At 41.2% G+C, this 15,498-nt stretch overlaps 1 protein-coding gene across 2 annotated transcripts in view; it reads right to left on the bottom strand.

The window, feature by feature from the left end:
• Positions 1 to 15,498, bottom strand: part of CDKAL1 (CDKAL1 threonylcarbamoyladenosine tRNA methylthiotransferase) — a 634,424-nt gene that overhangs the window by 199,176 nt on the left and 419,750 nt on the right. For both annotated transcript variants that reach the window (XM_080807301.1, XM_080807300.1), the window contains one exon: positions 11,376 to 11,521. In XM_080807301.1, the coding sequence (XP_080663427.1) occupies positions 11,376 to 11,521 (146 nt within the window). The remainder of the gene's footprint in view (positions 1 to 11,375; positions 11,522 to 15,498) is intronic.

The raw sequence follows: 15,498 nt of genomic DNA, 5'->3' as shown, positions 1-15,498 counted from the left end.
TTTCAAGTACTCTCACTGCAGACCCGAAAGTTAATTAGCGTTGTGTGTTAGCAAAATGCTTGGTCAGGCTGTCAACCGCCGAACCTCAGTAGACAGACCAAGTGTTAACTAAGTCTACAGCAGCAGAAGTGCTAGAAAAAAAAAAAATCAGAACGACAAATATTAGCCTGCTCCTTCTTACTGCTCTCAACAAAGAACTCAAGACTAGGAGTAGCCAGTTGCAAGCTGAGATTTAAGGAAAATCTCTGTGTTTGAGAGTTATAATCCAATTTGACTGAGAATCCTGTGATTTTTGTGGTTTGCAGGCAAAGCAATTTTAAGGCTTGACTACAATGGTGCCGCTCCCTAAGATAGATTAGTGCCCCACCATATACCGACCCAGTTTCCTGGCAGCACTGGGATGAAGAGTGTTTCAGATGGCCTCCAGGAAGTCATCCCGAAATTCAGAGTCAGGGTAGAAGGACATAAGATTGAGGCCAATAAATAAAATACAGAGTCTTCACGTACAAAACTATGTCCACACGTGATTTTTGACTAATTTGTTCATGGAACTGACAAGAAATAAATAGATGGGCAGCATACTAAATTTTTAAGGGAAGTGGGTTGCCCACGATGCATCAGGTTGGTCTGCATCGTATGTGTCTGTACAGCAATTTCCAGGTCTGACATCAGCACCAGAAGGAAGCAGGCATGGAGGTAGCAGAACCCAGCCAGAAGAGCATATTCTCTAATGCCCAACTCAGACATGACCTTGGAGACCAGAGCAATGAAGGACGATCAGCCAGGAGTTTCTCCTATAGAAGGTCATCAGGGTTCATGGCATAGGGTAACAAAGAATGTCCTTCAGTGCTAGGGCAGAAAGTCTTCATGATTTTACCAAACAGGATTTGATAATTCCCACTGAACAATAGCTGATGTGTGTTTCCCATTCCAAAATTTTTTTATTAATTTCAGAGGTAGAGGTCAGTGATTCATCAGTTGCATATAACACCCAGTGCTTGGTATATCACATGTCCTCCCTAATGCTCATCAACCAGTTATCATGCCCCACCCTCCAGCAACCCTCAGTTGGTTTCCTACGATTAAGAGTCTCTTATGGTTTCTCTCCCTCTCTGATTCCATCTTATTTTATTTTTCCTTCCCCTCCCCTATGTTCATCTGTTTTGTTTCTTAAATTCTACATGAGTCAAATCATATGATATTTTTCTTTCTCTTACTTATTTTGCTGACTATAATATACTCCAGTTTCATCCACGTTGTTGCAAATGGCAAGATTTTGTTCTTTTTTTTTTTTTAAAGATTTTATTTATTTATTTGACAGAGAGAGATCACAAGTAGACAGAGAGGCAGGCAGAGAGAGAGAGAGGGAAGCAGGCTCCCCGCTGAGCAGAGAGCCCGATGCGGGACTCGATCCCAGGACCCTGAGATCATGACCTGAGCCAAAGGCAGCAGCTTAACCCACTGAGCCACCCAGGCACCCAAGATTTTGTTCTTTTTGATGGCTCAGTAATATTCCATTGAATAATATTTTATTCCATACCACATCTTCTTTATTCATTCATCTGTCAATCCCATTCCCCCATTTTTAAATGGAACTTTAAAATATTATGTTCTAATTTCTATTCTATTTATTTTTTTTAAAGATTTTATTTATTTATTTGACAGATAGAGTTTACAAGCAGTCAGAGAGGCAGAGAGAGAGGAAGAAGCAGGCTCCCCGCGGAGCAGAGAGCCCGATGTGGGGCTCGATCCCAGAACCCTGGGATCATGACCCGAGCCGAAGGCAGAGGCCTTAACCCACTGAGCCACTCAGGTGCCCCGACTTTGGACCTTCTGAAAAGGACAGAGCATTGAGCACAGACCATGCATGTACCAAAGGACAGACTAGACGGGGCTTGAGTTATCTCTCTTAGACAAAGGGTAAACTCTGTGTGTAGTAATAAGGTGGCCCAAAGGGTGAGACTGTGGCAGACTTCTAACCATTTTCCAATCTCACCTCCCCTTATTTCCAACAGAGCCCTGGGTTTTCAGATGGGCAAAAGGCCACTCAAATTAAAGACTCCATTGCTTAGTCTTTCCTTCTACTAAGTGTAGAACACATGACTTCATTCTGACCAATTAGATAAAATCAAAGTGACACATGTAACTTTCAAACAGGGTTTAAAGGGGAAGAACACATATTCTTTGTTTGTCCCTCTCCTCCCTACAGACTGGAATGCAACTGTGATGGCTGGAGCTGAAGCAACCATCTTGGACCATGAGATAAAAGCTATATCCTGCATCCCTGACATGCCGGAGATTATCACAGCTCTGTCGCTAGCTCTGGACTTTATTTCTGGGACTGAACAACTTCTACTTTCTTTATGCCATTACTTTTTTCCTGTCACTCTGAGACAAACCAAACTATAACTTTTATACACATAAATATACATACATACACATATGTGTGGTTAATTGAGATAAAGCCTTTCCGTCAGTAGATTTTATGTCATAAACAAATCAAACCAATAAAGTATAGTCGTCTAAAGAAAGGAGACTGGTTTTCTGTGAGACCTATAATTCAGTATTTCCCTCTCGTCCATGGAAAGCCTATAATAAACATTTTTGCTCTGCTCCCCTATACTAGAGTTAATCTTGGGGTTTTACTACACTTACCAACATTATGGCTATACACATTTGTATAATATGAACCATGATTTAAGAATGTCAGTCTCCAGAAGACAGGCATCAGATTTTACTTAGTTTTTCATATTCTACACGTAACAAGTGTCTGACATATAGTCTATAACCACTAAGTATTAGTTGAATAAATGCGACTTTGGCTCCTTTGAAATTCATATCAATTCACAACGACTTTTTTGGTTCTATTTCCAGGATTTAAATTGGTCAGATCTTAATAATCCAAAATTCAATTTTTAAAAACAATGATGGGTTATATTACCCCGTCTTCTTCCTATTGTTTGCTGCTGACTTAGTTACCGTGGCTTTCAGATATTACTTCCAAGTCTCGTAGAACGTTCCAAACTACATGCACTGTATATGCTCCCTTGATTTCTTCCTGGTTTTCGATAAGGACATGAGGTCCCAGATAATCAGGAGGCCTCAGGAAATGGCCCTCAGAGAATGATGACAGGGATGAGTACAGGAGGTACGAGTGGCCAAGAATGGACTCTCCTTGTGCCAGCAACATGTGACGACATGGGTCAGTGGGAGGAACTAAGTCTGGTTAGGGGTGGGAATTTGAGCTGGATATTAATATAGTTGGTTCCAGGAAGGAAGGATGAAAGGACATAGAAATGAGAACTTAATAAAGTTTTTGAGACATAGCAGACGATGTAGGACAATAGCTCTGCAACATGTAACAGCATTTTAGGACGGCGTTTTACTTTACTTGTACACACACTTCATAAAGTCACTCTGTAGTGTATAGTTAAAGGTGTTTGTTACAGATAGACCAGTCATTATCTATTGGTAGTTTCTCCTCCTGGGCTGACAATCAAAACTGCTTCCTTACCATCCCCTCGCTCAGGGACTCTCCACCTGGATGGGGAGTGAAAGCAAAAAGAAGGGGATTCTGACTACAGAAAGAGTAAATTTTTGGAAGAAGCTGTGTCCAATTTAAAATTTTGTGTCTGATAATAGAGTCAACCCTTAATTAGAAAATTATGATCACCCCTAGTGTTTCTAAGAAGACTGGGAAGGCTAGATACCATGGCAGCAACAAAAAAAGTTTGGAGGTTCACAGGCTGGTATGCGAATCTGAATTCTACCGGTTATTAGCACGGTAACTTCGGGCAAAGTCACCATATGCCTTAAGTTGCTCACCGGTCACATGGGGTAACAATATTTCTTGTCTGGTGTGAGCCATTGTGAAAATTAAATGAGCTAATCTACATAAAGTGCTTAGCACATTGCTTCCAACATATTATACACTCAATAAATAACGCCTTATAATTATTGCTGGCTATTAGCCAGCAGGAGCTCACAGAACACAGACTCTCTACGAATGCAGAGGTTGATGGTCTACGAAAGGGAATATATCAGTTTCTCTGCAAAGAGCAGGGGATTTTCTTGTTTATGAAAAGAGAACTTTAATTAAAACAGACTGAGAAATATTACCCTAAGCCTTAATCTCATTGGTTCCAGAGTGAGCACCATTCATGCAATGACTACACAGTATGCCTGCCTCCTGCTCTCCTGCCCCCAGTGCTGTGTGCACAGGGTAGCAGAGGGAAGACAGAGGAGGACTAAGGGAACGCTGTGCTAGGAACCGGGAATGCAGTCAACAGAGGACCACGGGGACTGCTCAGACAGGAGACAATACTGTATCTCGACAGCTTTTGAACACTTACGGTATTGCGGACAGAATCTTAAAAATACCTTTTCTTTCCCCTCTAGCGCCTGCTGACAAGAGCCAACTCTAGGTGACAGCTGACCCTTTAGCATTTTCATTTTCCTTAACTGCTATGTCCCTTGGCTTCTGCGGTGTCATTTCCTCCTGTGTCTCCTCCGACCCAGGCCTGACCCCGCCTTTTCAACCTCTGTCACAGGATCCTCTCACCTTTACACTCACTCAGATACTGGTGTTCCCTAGTCCTCTGTTCCCAGCCTTCCATTTTCTAGCTCCCAGATGATCTCCCCACCCACAGCTTCATCTACCACTTAAAAGCTAATTACTTCCCAACATTTATCTCTAGATCCTCACCGCCCTCCTGGGCTCTTGGCCCATATCTTGCATAGCCTGCAGGGACTCTCCCCTGGATCTTCTTTTCAAATTCATTTCTATTTTAAATTGCATTTCAAATTCAGTATGTCCCAAACCAAACTTGTGCCTTCTACCCAAATTCCTCCTTCTTCTCATTTCCCCTCTTGGTTAACCAGACCATCTTCTACTATGCCTTGGGATAAAATACCAAGAAGCCATCCTTCCGCATCCTCCCTCCTAAGCACACACTGTAAATCTCACCTCCCCCACATTTGTTGAGCCCACCTCACTGGCTCCATTCCTAGTGACATGCCTTCCACGGGAACCAGGGTACGGCACAATGACTGGGTTCTGACTCAGGCATCGCGTGGCCTTAGTTCTCACCAAGTTTCCAGCACTAACTGCCTGACCATGGGCAAATTACATAACATCCTTGGAACTGAAGGACTAAATAAATTAACCTATGCCACCGCCCTCATGGCAGTGCTTGGCACCAAAGTCAAACTTGAAAATATTAGCTACTGGTTTTATTACCATGACCATATTAAATATTACGATTGGTGTTGGTATTATTGCATTTATGACGGTGCTGAGCACAAAACTGATAAATTTTTTTTAAAGTGATTAAATCAATATTATTAGAATCAGTAGGGAGAGAGCAGAAATTGAAGATCTCGTTCTATTATGCATTAAATCACTGTGGGCTCTCGCCAAGTCTTCGTAACCAGTATGAACCCTGACGCTCACTTTAAAAAGTGCAGGTTAAAAATACCTATTGTACATACTTGGCTGGGTTTCTGTGACAACATCATGACATAGTACATGAGCTCCATGGAATATGAAAAGCACTCTATCAAAGGACAAATGTTCACTACCAGTATATGATTTCACAGTATGTGATCTGACCCTTATGTTTACAATAAGATGGAGAGAAAATGTACAAAGGATTAAGGGAAGGTAGCTTCTCTGTTTCTGAAAGGAATAACACAATCATATCATAAAGGAAAGATATAAGGAATGATGAGATTTCTCTCTCGACCAGGCTCAATGGAAAATGTAAAGCTAAATCAATAGAAAATGTAATTACCTTCAAACCAATGAATCACATTTAGGGTAATCCCAAAATAATATGGTGTTTAGCACATGATGTCAGTGTCTTCCAAATATAAATATAATACTATAGTCAAAAAGCAAAAGTAAATGTTTTCCTTGCTACATAACTGTTCAAATGATAGGCATTCATTTTCTTGAAATAATGTAGAGCTAGCTAGGGAGACAGAGAAAGAGAAGAGAACGTCACTATTTCAGAAAGATACCTGACAAGAGAGAGAACAGTGAGCAAGGCCTTAGGGACACCCAAAATATCCACCTAGCTAAAGATACCAGAAAGGATGAGATAAAGCCAGAAAACAACTTTGAGGGAAGTATTTTCCCTAAATTATTTGGGAGGTGGTTATTCAGTGAACAGAAACACATCTGGGAACGCATCTGGAAGGAAACTTAATTACCTAATCCTTGCCGAATCGTTTTTTGTTTTGTTTTGTTTTTTGTTTTTGCAATTTCTTTCCCTCTGTTCTGACAAATACTGTTGCTTGTGTTTCCAAGCCACTAGGAATAAAACTAGATATAAAAAAAATGGAATAAAACACAAATTTAGCACAATTTGGCCTTTCATCAGATTCTGTTCCAGTACGGACACGTGGATGACTGGAAACTCATGAAAAGAACTTTAAAAAAAACCCTCAGGATGTTAATGAGTTAGCATATCTCCCCCCCCCCCCCCCCCCCCCCCCCCCGCAGAGAGACTGGAAAAGTAGGTCAGAGGACAGGCTGGGCGGTAATGAGAGAACTCTGGGACTCACTGACAGAAACCACCCCACCAAAACCATCCCAGCTTTGGGTCCCTGTGTCCCTTCACTGCCTGAGTATACAGTGGAGAGATCGGAGGACAGAACTTTCTCTGCAAGGCTGTCTGCCCCCCTCCGGCGAGTTCTCCCCACTAAAAGCTCCTTAGTTACCGGTTGTGGAATTTCACAGGGCAATCTCTGGGTACAGGAAGCTCGGGGCTGTGCATGCATAGCATGGTGCTCAAGGTTAATATTCGATAAGCAACAAGACAAATTAACCCAGAATCACACAGCACACTGACAGATGATAATGGCAAATGCGGAGGATAATATTACGGCACTAAAAGTCCACACAAAGACACCACAGTAAGGCACAACTTCAGATCTACGCGACCTGCAGGTAAAACATAACCGGCCTTTAGTTTATTCGAAATGTATTTACCGAGTGAGGGGGAATGGAGCTTGGCTCCCCAGTTTAAGGTCTGGTTAGCAAAAACCAAAAGGCCACTGGACTTCCAACAAAATAATCTCGGAAAACAAATAGGTCTTTTAATACGTAAAGTGTTTCACGTCTTAAAATGTACCTATCAACAGGACACTCTTAGTATTTCTTTCACACTTTAATGTGTGAATTTGAGGACTCAAGAGTTTTTCTTACTTAGCACGAGAACATATGCTTGAGAGAACACCTCTGCATGTTGTGACTTTTTGAATATATGTGAATATACGGTTTTATGGTGGGGAGTGACTGCGTAAATTCAAGGCTGCTCAAATGAGGGGAGCCCAATCAAAGTCTACCCCCAAGGTCCCAAAGTCGTGGGAACCCAAATTACATCATCCTCAAAACAGCTAAGTGAAAAATCCTCTCTTTGGGAAGTAACTCTTTCAAAATTACATGAAAAAATAAGAATAATGATTCAAGTGTTACACTTAAAAAAAAAAAATCCCAATAAGATAACACAAAAACCGGGGTGCCTGGGTGGCTCAGTGGGTTAAGCCTCTGCCTTCAGCTCAGGTCATGATCTCAGGGGGAGCCTGCTTCCCCCCCTCTCTCTGCCTGCCTCTCTGCCTACCCGTGATCTAGCTCTCTGTCAAATCAATAAATAAAATCTTAAAAAAAGAAAAAGATAACACAGAAACCCAGCTCAGGGACGATTAAGGAAAGCAGTTGCACTTAGAAGGTATTTATTAAAAATCACAAGAACGTAAATCTTTCTGAAACCAGAAATGCACCTTTGTGACGGCTGCTTCCTTTTCCACCCCTGAAGCTCCCATCACGTAGTTCAAGAAATCATCTTCTCCATTCATATGAAAACATCAACTTAGTTAATTTTCCAACTGGATTAATCAATCGGAATAGAATAATTTAAGTCACATGATGGTCTGCTCAGGACCAGCTGTTTTAAATTAGTATATTAAGTAATTTAGACACTTTCCTTCGCAAAGGTTGCGTGATTTAATAAATTCCCATATGCCTCAACATGTGCCAGAACCACTGGGTTATCTTCAATCCAGCTGCTGTTATGGTAATGGCTGCCAACTTTCAAACAACTGAAGAGAATAATGAATCAACTTCAACTTGGCTCGTAAGTCAACTTCTGTTGCTCCCAGCTAAAACATGGGCCAGTTTCAACTGTAAAGAAAATTAATTAAAAAGATTTCACCTCCAGCATCTCAGAGACATGGCGTCACGGCCATGGCTGAATTCGTAGTTTAAAAGCCTGCAGCCCACAGTTCGGATGGCCGTGTTACATGCGATAGGTTGTTTTCAAAATTGGATTTTTTTGATGAAACAGATTAGGAAATGCCCTGTCCCTAATGCATAACACGAATATATAAGTCTCCTATTGATGGAGAGGAAAAGAAAATCAAGATTCTTAGTTGTTAAAGGCTCATTAAGAAAAAAGAAATAGGCCTCAAAAACTTCAGAGGAAACAAGACACTAGTACAGGAGCCTAAAAAGCAGATATAAGAGGAGAGTGCCACACAAACCACTTTAAGTCAGAGTCATTTTAACGAACACACGAAAGCAAAATGATAGTATAAGGCCCTCTTTCCAAAAAAAGACAGTATTTTACTGAATTTTGATAAAACGCTAGCCAAAACAATTTTGTGCTGGATCAGTTATCCAGACTAGCGGTTCTACCATAAAAATCCGTGAAACTTTGGTGTTTCCTATAAGCGCTAATCCATTTGGCAAAAAGCTGTGCTGTTTTTTTACAGGAAAAGTAAGCAAACCATGAGAACAGAAACATGCTAAAAAGACTTCATTTATTTCTAAGTTGGATGCAGTTGAAAATTCCTCCCTGGGTGGGTGGACTTCCCTGGAAGGACGGGAACACTTTTTCACTGAAGAGCAAAGGTGGGGTGTGTCGTCTGCACAGGGGTGAGTGCACGGAACTATTCGTCACAAGCAACAGGACAGACTGGATGAAAGACACAATTTCATGGTTCTGATGAACTGTCTAAAACCATGTAAAGATCACCTTATTAGTAGTCATAATTCAATTTCTTCTTGTTTTCCAAAGAGTCCCTGTAAGTTTTACCAGTATTATCATATTGTCTGCCTTCTACATTTTTCTGATATATCCTGTAAATTGTAATTTAAGTATGGAATTATATACCGAGGTTTCCTGCGTCCTCACTGTGCACCTCCAAGATAGAGTTTTAATAAACCACTTCTCAAACATGCTATCAAGACTCACACTCTCCCAGGCCGGCGATAATACCACTTGAAATTGGTATTATGGACGGATGGGTTATGGGTTGGGGTATCTTCTCCAGGCATCTCCAATATCCTCTCCAGGGATCTCCAGTATTTCCAGTGCTAGGAATATTGGCGATCCTAGGGTGGAGCACCCGGTTCTGGATCTTCCAGACAGCAGAATAGTTCTAGAAAAGCTACGCAGATGTCTCAGGGTGACTCGGAATCCAAAGAAAGGACAAGGAGTTTCAGCCATGAATAAAGGCAAGAGACTACTCTAACACTTCGATGTGATCATCTTTTGACCTCTCCATAGTTCATGGATGCTGTTGAAACTATTCAAGATGCAACAGATTTAAAAGGTCCGTCTTTGGAACAACATAAAAGGCTAGAACTTATTGTGAAATTGTTGTCCATATAGAAGGCTGCAGTAATTCCCCAAACAACTGAGTCAGCACTCACCCAAGTAGAGGAGAAAGAGAGGTGTTGATTCCTTAACCTCACTGAATCACATTAATGCAACAAAGCACTTGGAAAGTGTTCTAGTCTATTCTGCACAACAGGATGCATGTCTGCACTTGGCAAAATCTTGTGCAACAGGTATGAATTGTGCACATTATCTGCTACTGCCCTAGTAATAAGCAAGAGGCAAGAAATTTCACAGGTGCAACAGTATGTTTGCGATTTTGAAAATATTCCATTCACCAGTGCCAACGTGCACAAAAGGACTCTCTCACATGAGACAAGTTCACCTACCATAAGCTAGAATAAATGCAAAGGAGGGATACCGGGCAACTTAACAGACATCGGACATAAAAATTCTTATTCTTTAGCTCTGACCTCAGTTCTCTTTAAGAGTAGAAAGTATTATAGATGGTAGAGATCTGTCATTATTCTGTTTTCTGCTTTGAAGGCTGTATATACTTAATGATTATAATTATGAAATCCTAGATTAAATATGCCTTCTATTCACTGATTTGAATATTCGAACAATTAGCTGTGTTTGTTTGAATGCACACAAGTGTCTTTATTTCTAGTGGTTAGGATAATCAAGAAATGCCTAGAGGTGAAAAAAAATTAGAACGGCATACAGGAAAGATGAGGAAGCAAGGAGAAAGTAAATAGAAGAAGAAAAAGATTTTAAAAGATTTCTATGTAGTCAGGATAACTCACTAATTGAAGGTGGAAAAAATAATTGCTTACAATTTGTATAAAGCAATCATATCCATGTAGCACTTCGACATGGTACAAAGGTACATAATTATAAACAAGAATATGGAAATAAAAAGTTGTATCTTAATTATGAAAAACAACAGAGGAAAAAAATTATGGAAAAAAATTATGGAAAGTAGGAAGACCCATGCCACAAATATGCCAAGATAAATGACATACCCCCGAGGGGAGAACAGTGCCCTAGACTTGAGAAGGTTTTGTATGACCTTGGCCAGCCCTACTATTTCCTGCCTTGTATAATCACAGAAGGCAGTCAGTGTTTGGTGATGATGAGAAGTAGGATTTTAAAGGATATAATTATGGGCTGCAAGTGTTTTCTGTGGAAACAAAATGATCATTCATGTTTAAGATTGTGTAAATATGCCTTAATTTTGGTCAACAGCAATTTCAACCTTAAAAAACAGAATCCTTAAACCTCCTTATAAGTCACAATTCTTCAAGTAATCTTCAGGGATAAACATGTAAAAGCAGAGACGTTCCAGATACTCGTCAAAAAATGCTACTCGGTAGAAAACAGTCTATTCTGTAGTGACACGACTTGGCCTATCTCCACATCAGAACCAGCTCAGCACCTCAAAGTCCACATTAAGGGAGATTTAAGCAAAGCCAAAGCAGTTTTCATCTACTAGGTCAGGTATAAAAATGATCACAGTGCACATTAGCTTAGAGAGACCAGCAATCTTACCCCAATTCATGGTGTGTCGTGCACAGATGGGAGGTGAATCTAAGAAGAAACCACATGAAGGCAACATAAAGCCTGGGGAAGCTTCAAAACTCTCGCCTTCTCGCTGGTACCTTTAACTCTGGCTACAATTAGTGCATTTTTGCCACATGCTTTTGAAAGAAGAAAAGGAATGGTTATTTTCTTAAGTACTAACAGACTTACTTCTCTTTCAGGAAATCCACTACTCTTTTGAAGTCAGCCACGCAGTATTCTCTCTTCATTTCCATGAGTACAGTGTCAGAGGCAGACTGGACCGGGATGTGCAGGAAAGCGTAGACTCGAGGATGATTAAGGATTTTTGCCATTTCCTTTAAAAAAAAAAAAAAAATGGAAGGAGAAAACATTAACCGTTTAAAGGAATTAGGTAATGGTTTCCTTCAGATCAACACTCACAGGGGCAAGCAAATAAACAAAGCTGAAAACGGACGCAGCCGCTCTTCAAGCAAACGTTAACAGGTGAGACTCCCTGATGACTCCATGACGACTTTCGGAGGACTCCACACAAGGCGCACTTCTTCACCCTCATCGTCTCTCTTAGGTAACAAAACAAAGGTAAAGTCACGGAATGCCTGAAGAGCAAGGTTTTTGAGGGCTTCAAAATAACCACCACTCCTCCCTTGCCTCAAAGAAGTTTTATATTCTGCCTCGCTACATTAGCAGGGGAAGGGGCAGTAGTTAAACAGTTAAGACTCTGTTATCCTGGGAACTTGAATAAAATCTCCAGACTTAAGGCCAGTCAACAACTTTTTTTTTTTTTAAATACTGAAGGAGAAGAAGGAATGTGTAACCTGTTTCTTTCTCAGCTAGCTAACAACCACATATTTTTTGAGCATCTACAATGCAAAAGAGAGAGCATCACTCAATGAAGCTAGCCTGCTGGCCTTGGGTCACCTGCAGACATCCATGTAGAGTCGGGGAGAAGGGAAGAACCGGAAGAAGAACGTAGTTGGCAAAGTTAGAGCAAACCGGAGTGAAACGAATCAGGAAGCCCAGAGGGTGTTTTCTAGAATTCCTCAGGAGATACAAACGCAGGCAGGAAGAAGAACAGAAGGAGGACTGTGGTAACGTGAGCATTTATGAAAGCAGTACGAAACCAGACCGACTGAGCCCTTCTCTGCCGCACTGTGGACTCACCCTTTGGAGGGCTGGGGAAGGGAGAGGAGAGGAGGGCAGGAGAAGAGGGGAGCAGGGGAGTGGTGGGGAGAGGACACCTACAAAGAGACGGAGGTAAGAATGTTGAGAAAGGAGCTCCTCTGTGATAACTTGCGCATAACTAGTGAGTTTTAGTTTTTAAAGGACTGCGTTTTCCAATCTGTTACTTCATTTTCATTCTTGGAACAGTATTTTGAGGATCTTACGTGGGGTGAGAGAACCAGCTAATTCCACAGAGTCACCTCCTACTTATTCAGGGGCCAGTCAGGCACACTTGTCACCCATGCCCTGTGTGTCTCTACCGAATGCCAACACTAGGGCTTTTGCCAACATGGAAGAAAGGACAATTAACACAGATCTGTCACCTTCTTAATAATGCCTTAGTTTTTTTTTTTAAGATTTTGTTTTTTATTCATTTATTGGACAGACAGAGATCACAAGTAGGCAGAGAAGCAGGCAGAGAGAGAGGAGGAAGCAGGCTCCCTGCTGAGCAGGAGCCCGATGCGGGGCTCGATCCCAAGACCCTGGGATCATGACCTGAGCTGAAGGCAGAGGCTTTAACCCACTGAGCCACCCAGGCGCCCAGTGCCTTAGTTGTTTTAAAAAAATCACTTTGGATGAAGAAATTTAATAGTACAATAATTTTACTCATGGATATGTTTTATCAATACTTTCTTTACCAGAAATTAATCGGTATATATACAGCATTTTATACATACATATACATATATATGGACAGATAGATACATATAGAGATATACACATTCGAACTGGAGTTGCGTAGTTTCTTATTGAACAAAAAAATAACCGGTTAACACATTAACTGTTCACAAAACTGTTACATTCCCGGGCTGGGTATCTCGCCGGTAGGCTCTTCCTACCCTTACTCGGCACCTACTGTGTACAAGGCTGCGAGGCACCACTTAACATTATGTACCCCACAGTAAATATGCTGGCTTTCTGCCATGCTTCTGCATCTTTCAGGTCTCTCAGGCCTGAACATCAAGATTCACAAACAGTGTAAGACAAATCCTTGTTTTTTAAAGGGGCAGGACTCTGCATTTGCTAACTTTCAACATACCTACTGTGATAAATGATGACACCTGAACAAAAAAAAAAATGATCTGGGAAATGAAATTTCATTCTCCTCTGTGCCTTGGTTTCCTTATCTGTGAAACAGAGACGGTGGTAGTACCTACTTCCTAGTACTATTGGGTTATAGGGAAAATAAAATAAAATAATTCAGTATGTTCTTATCTGGAAGTACTCAATAGACAAGTTATCTAATCTTCTTCTTCTTCCTTGCAAAGTATCTGAAGTTCATAGTCACACATGTTCATACAGTTTAATGGGAATCTTAAAAGAACAGCTTTTCAATATGCTAGTTCCCTTAGCTAGTAAGAGAAGGAGAGTTAACCTTTGCTAATTTTCATACAATAGACTGGAAAGGGGATCCCAGCAACCCTGAGCCTGGGCCAGAGAGAGAGTGCAGCTTCTCCCAGAAACCCTCAGGTTGGCCACCACTGCCAACTACTATTACTACTACTGCTACTACTGGTTCTACTACTACTACTACTACCACTACCACTACACCACACAGGATTCTGCCCCAGATAAAATACTTCTCTGTTATAGTATGACAATTTACAAATTAAAATTTAATAGCCAACAAGTAGGAGAAATTTGGTGGGTTTTCTCTTTGGCTCCCAAAATAAGACTTCCCACTAGTCATTACCTTCAGCTTCATCCTAGAGACTTTGCAATTTTAGAATGGTAGGCACCAGAAGACAAAATAAAAATAACCTTGCCCCTTAATTAACGTCTATATTTCTCTACTAAAGGATTTAGGACTTAACATAGATTAACGTACCCCAAAGAGACAAAGTACATATTTTTGGTTCTGTTTTTGGTTCTATTCCTTTTCATGAGAACTCAACGTGTTGGTTAAAGATCTTTTGGTTTCTTCCCCCTTCGAAATTTTTTTCACTTTAAGGGTTCGCTTCTAGTTACAGGTTCTCTGGTGTCAGAGATCGCGCCTCCTATGATTCCTCAGCTGCTGTGCCTGGTATGACCCGAATGAATTCTTGGTTCTACCTTCCAACGTGAGATTCAATCCCTACGAAGGAAGCTTAACAGGAGCAGGGGATTTGGTTCACTCCTCTCGCTGGATCACCACAATGGCTAGTATTGTGCGAAGTGTATCACCAAACTATACGTATATCTGGGTCAAAGCCACATAAACATCCATACAAAGAGATTTTTTTTTTTTTAATTTATTTGACAGACAGAGATCACAAGTAGGCAGAGAGGCAGGCAGAGAGAGAGGGGGAAGCAGGCTCCCCACTGAGCAGAGAGCCCGATGTGGGGCTCGATCCCAGGACCCTGAGATCATGACCCAAGCTGAAGGCAGAGGCTTAACCCACTGAGCCACCCAGGCGCCCCCAAAGAGATTTAAAATAAAAGTGCTATTTGATAGGAAGAAAAATTTTCAGTTAGTCACAGTTCAGTCTGGCTAAAGCAGGTAACACATATTCACGCAGGTGAACAAACATATGACCGGCCTGCCTTAATTTTTGGTGGTAAAAAATCACATGTTAATAGATAGCTAAGTACAAAGTAAAAATCAGACATTTCATAGGAAGCTACTTCCCCCATGGGTTATATTTCTAAAAGTCTGTTGCAGCTGTATATTGGAATCACAATGTATTTTCTTATGCAAGTAATTTATAAATGTCATGTGGGGTCCAGTTTAACCAAAGGAAAAAGGAGCATTTAGTTCCAAAATGTGGCTAACAAGAGAATGGCAGCCATGAGCAACCCTGAGCTCTGAGCTGGTGGAGAGAGTCTGAGTAGTCAGGCAAGTCTGCTGGTTGGCAATGTGCCTGCAAGGGGTGTGCGTGCGTGTGTGCATGCGTGCATGTGTGTGTGTAGCTCTGCTAGCAACCAGCATGGAAACAGTATCTCTTTTAGTATAAGGTTATTTATAGTTTAAGGGCAAATGTATCAAGGCTGCTCAGCATCTAGACAGTGACTGCATTATAGGCAGGGACTACAGGATGGCTAACCAAATCCATGAATCAGTATTTCCATCCAGTGCTTTTACATGGAGTCCTCCTTTCATGAACGGGTAACC

The sequence above is a fragment of the Martes martes genome, assembly GCF_963455335.1.
Source record: "Martes martes genome assembly, chromosome: 6".
In the NCBI taxonomy this organism is placed as follows: domain Eukaryota; kingdom Metazoa; phylum Chordata; class Mammalia; order Carnivora; family Mustelidae; genus Martes; species Martes martes.
This window is presented reverse-complemented; position numbering and strand designations above follow the sequence as displayed.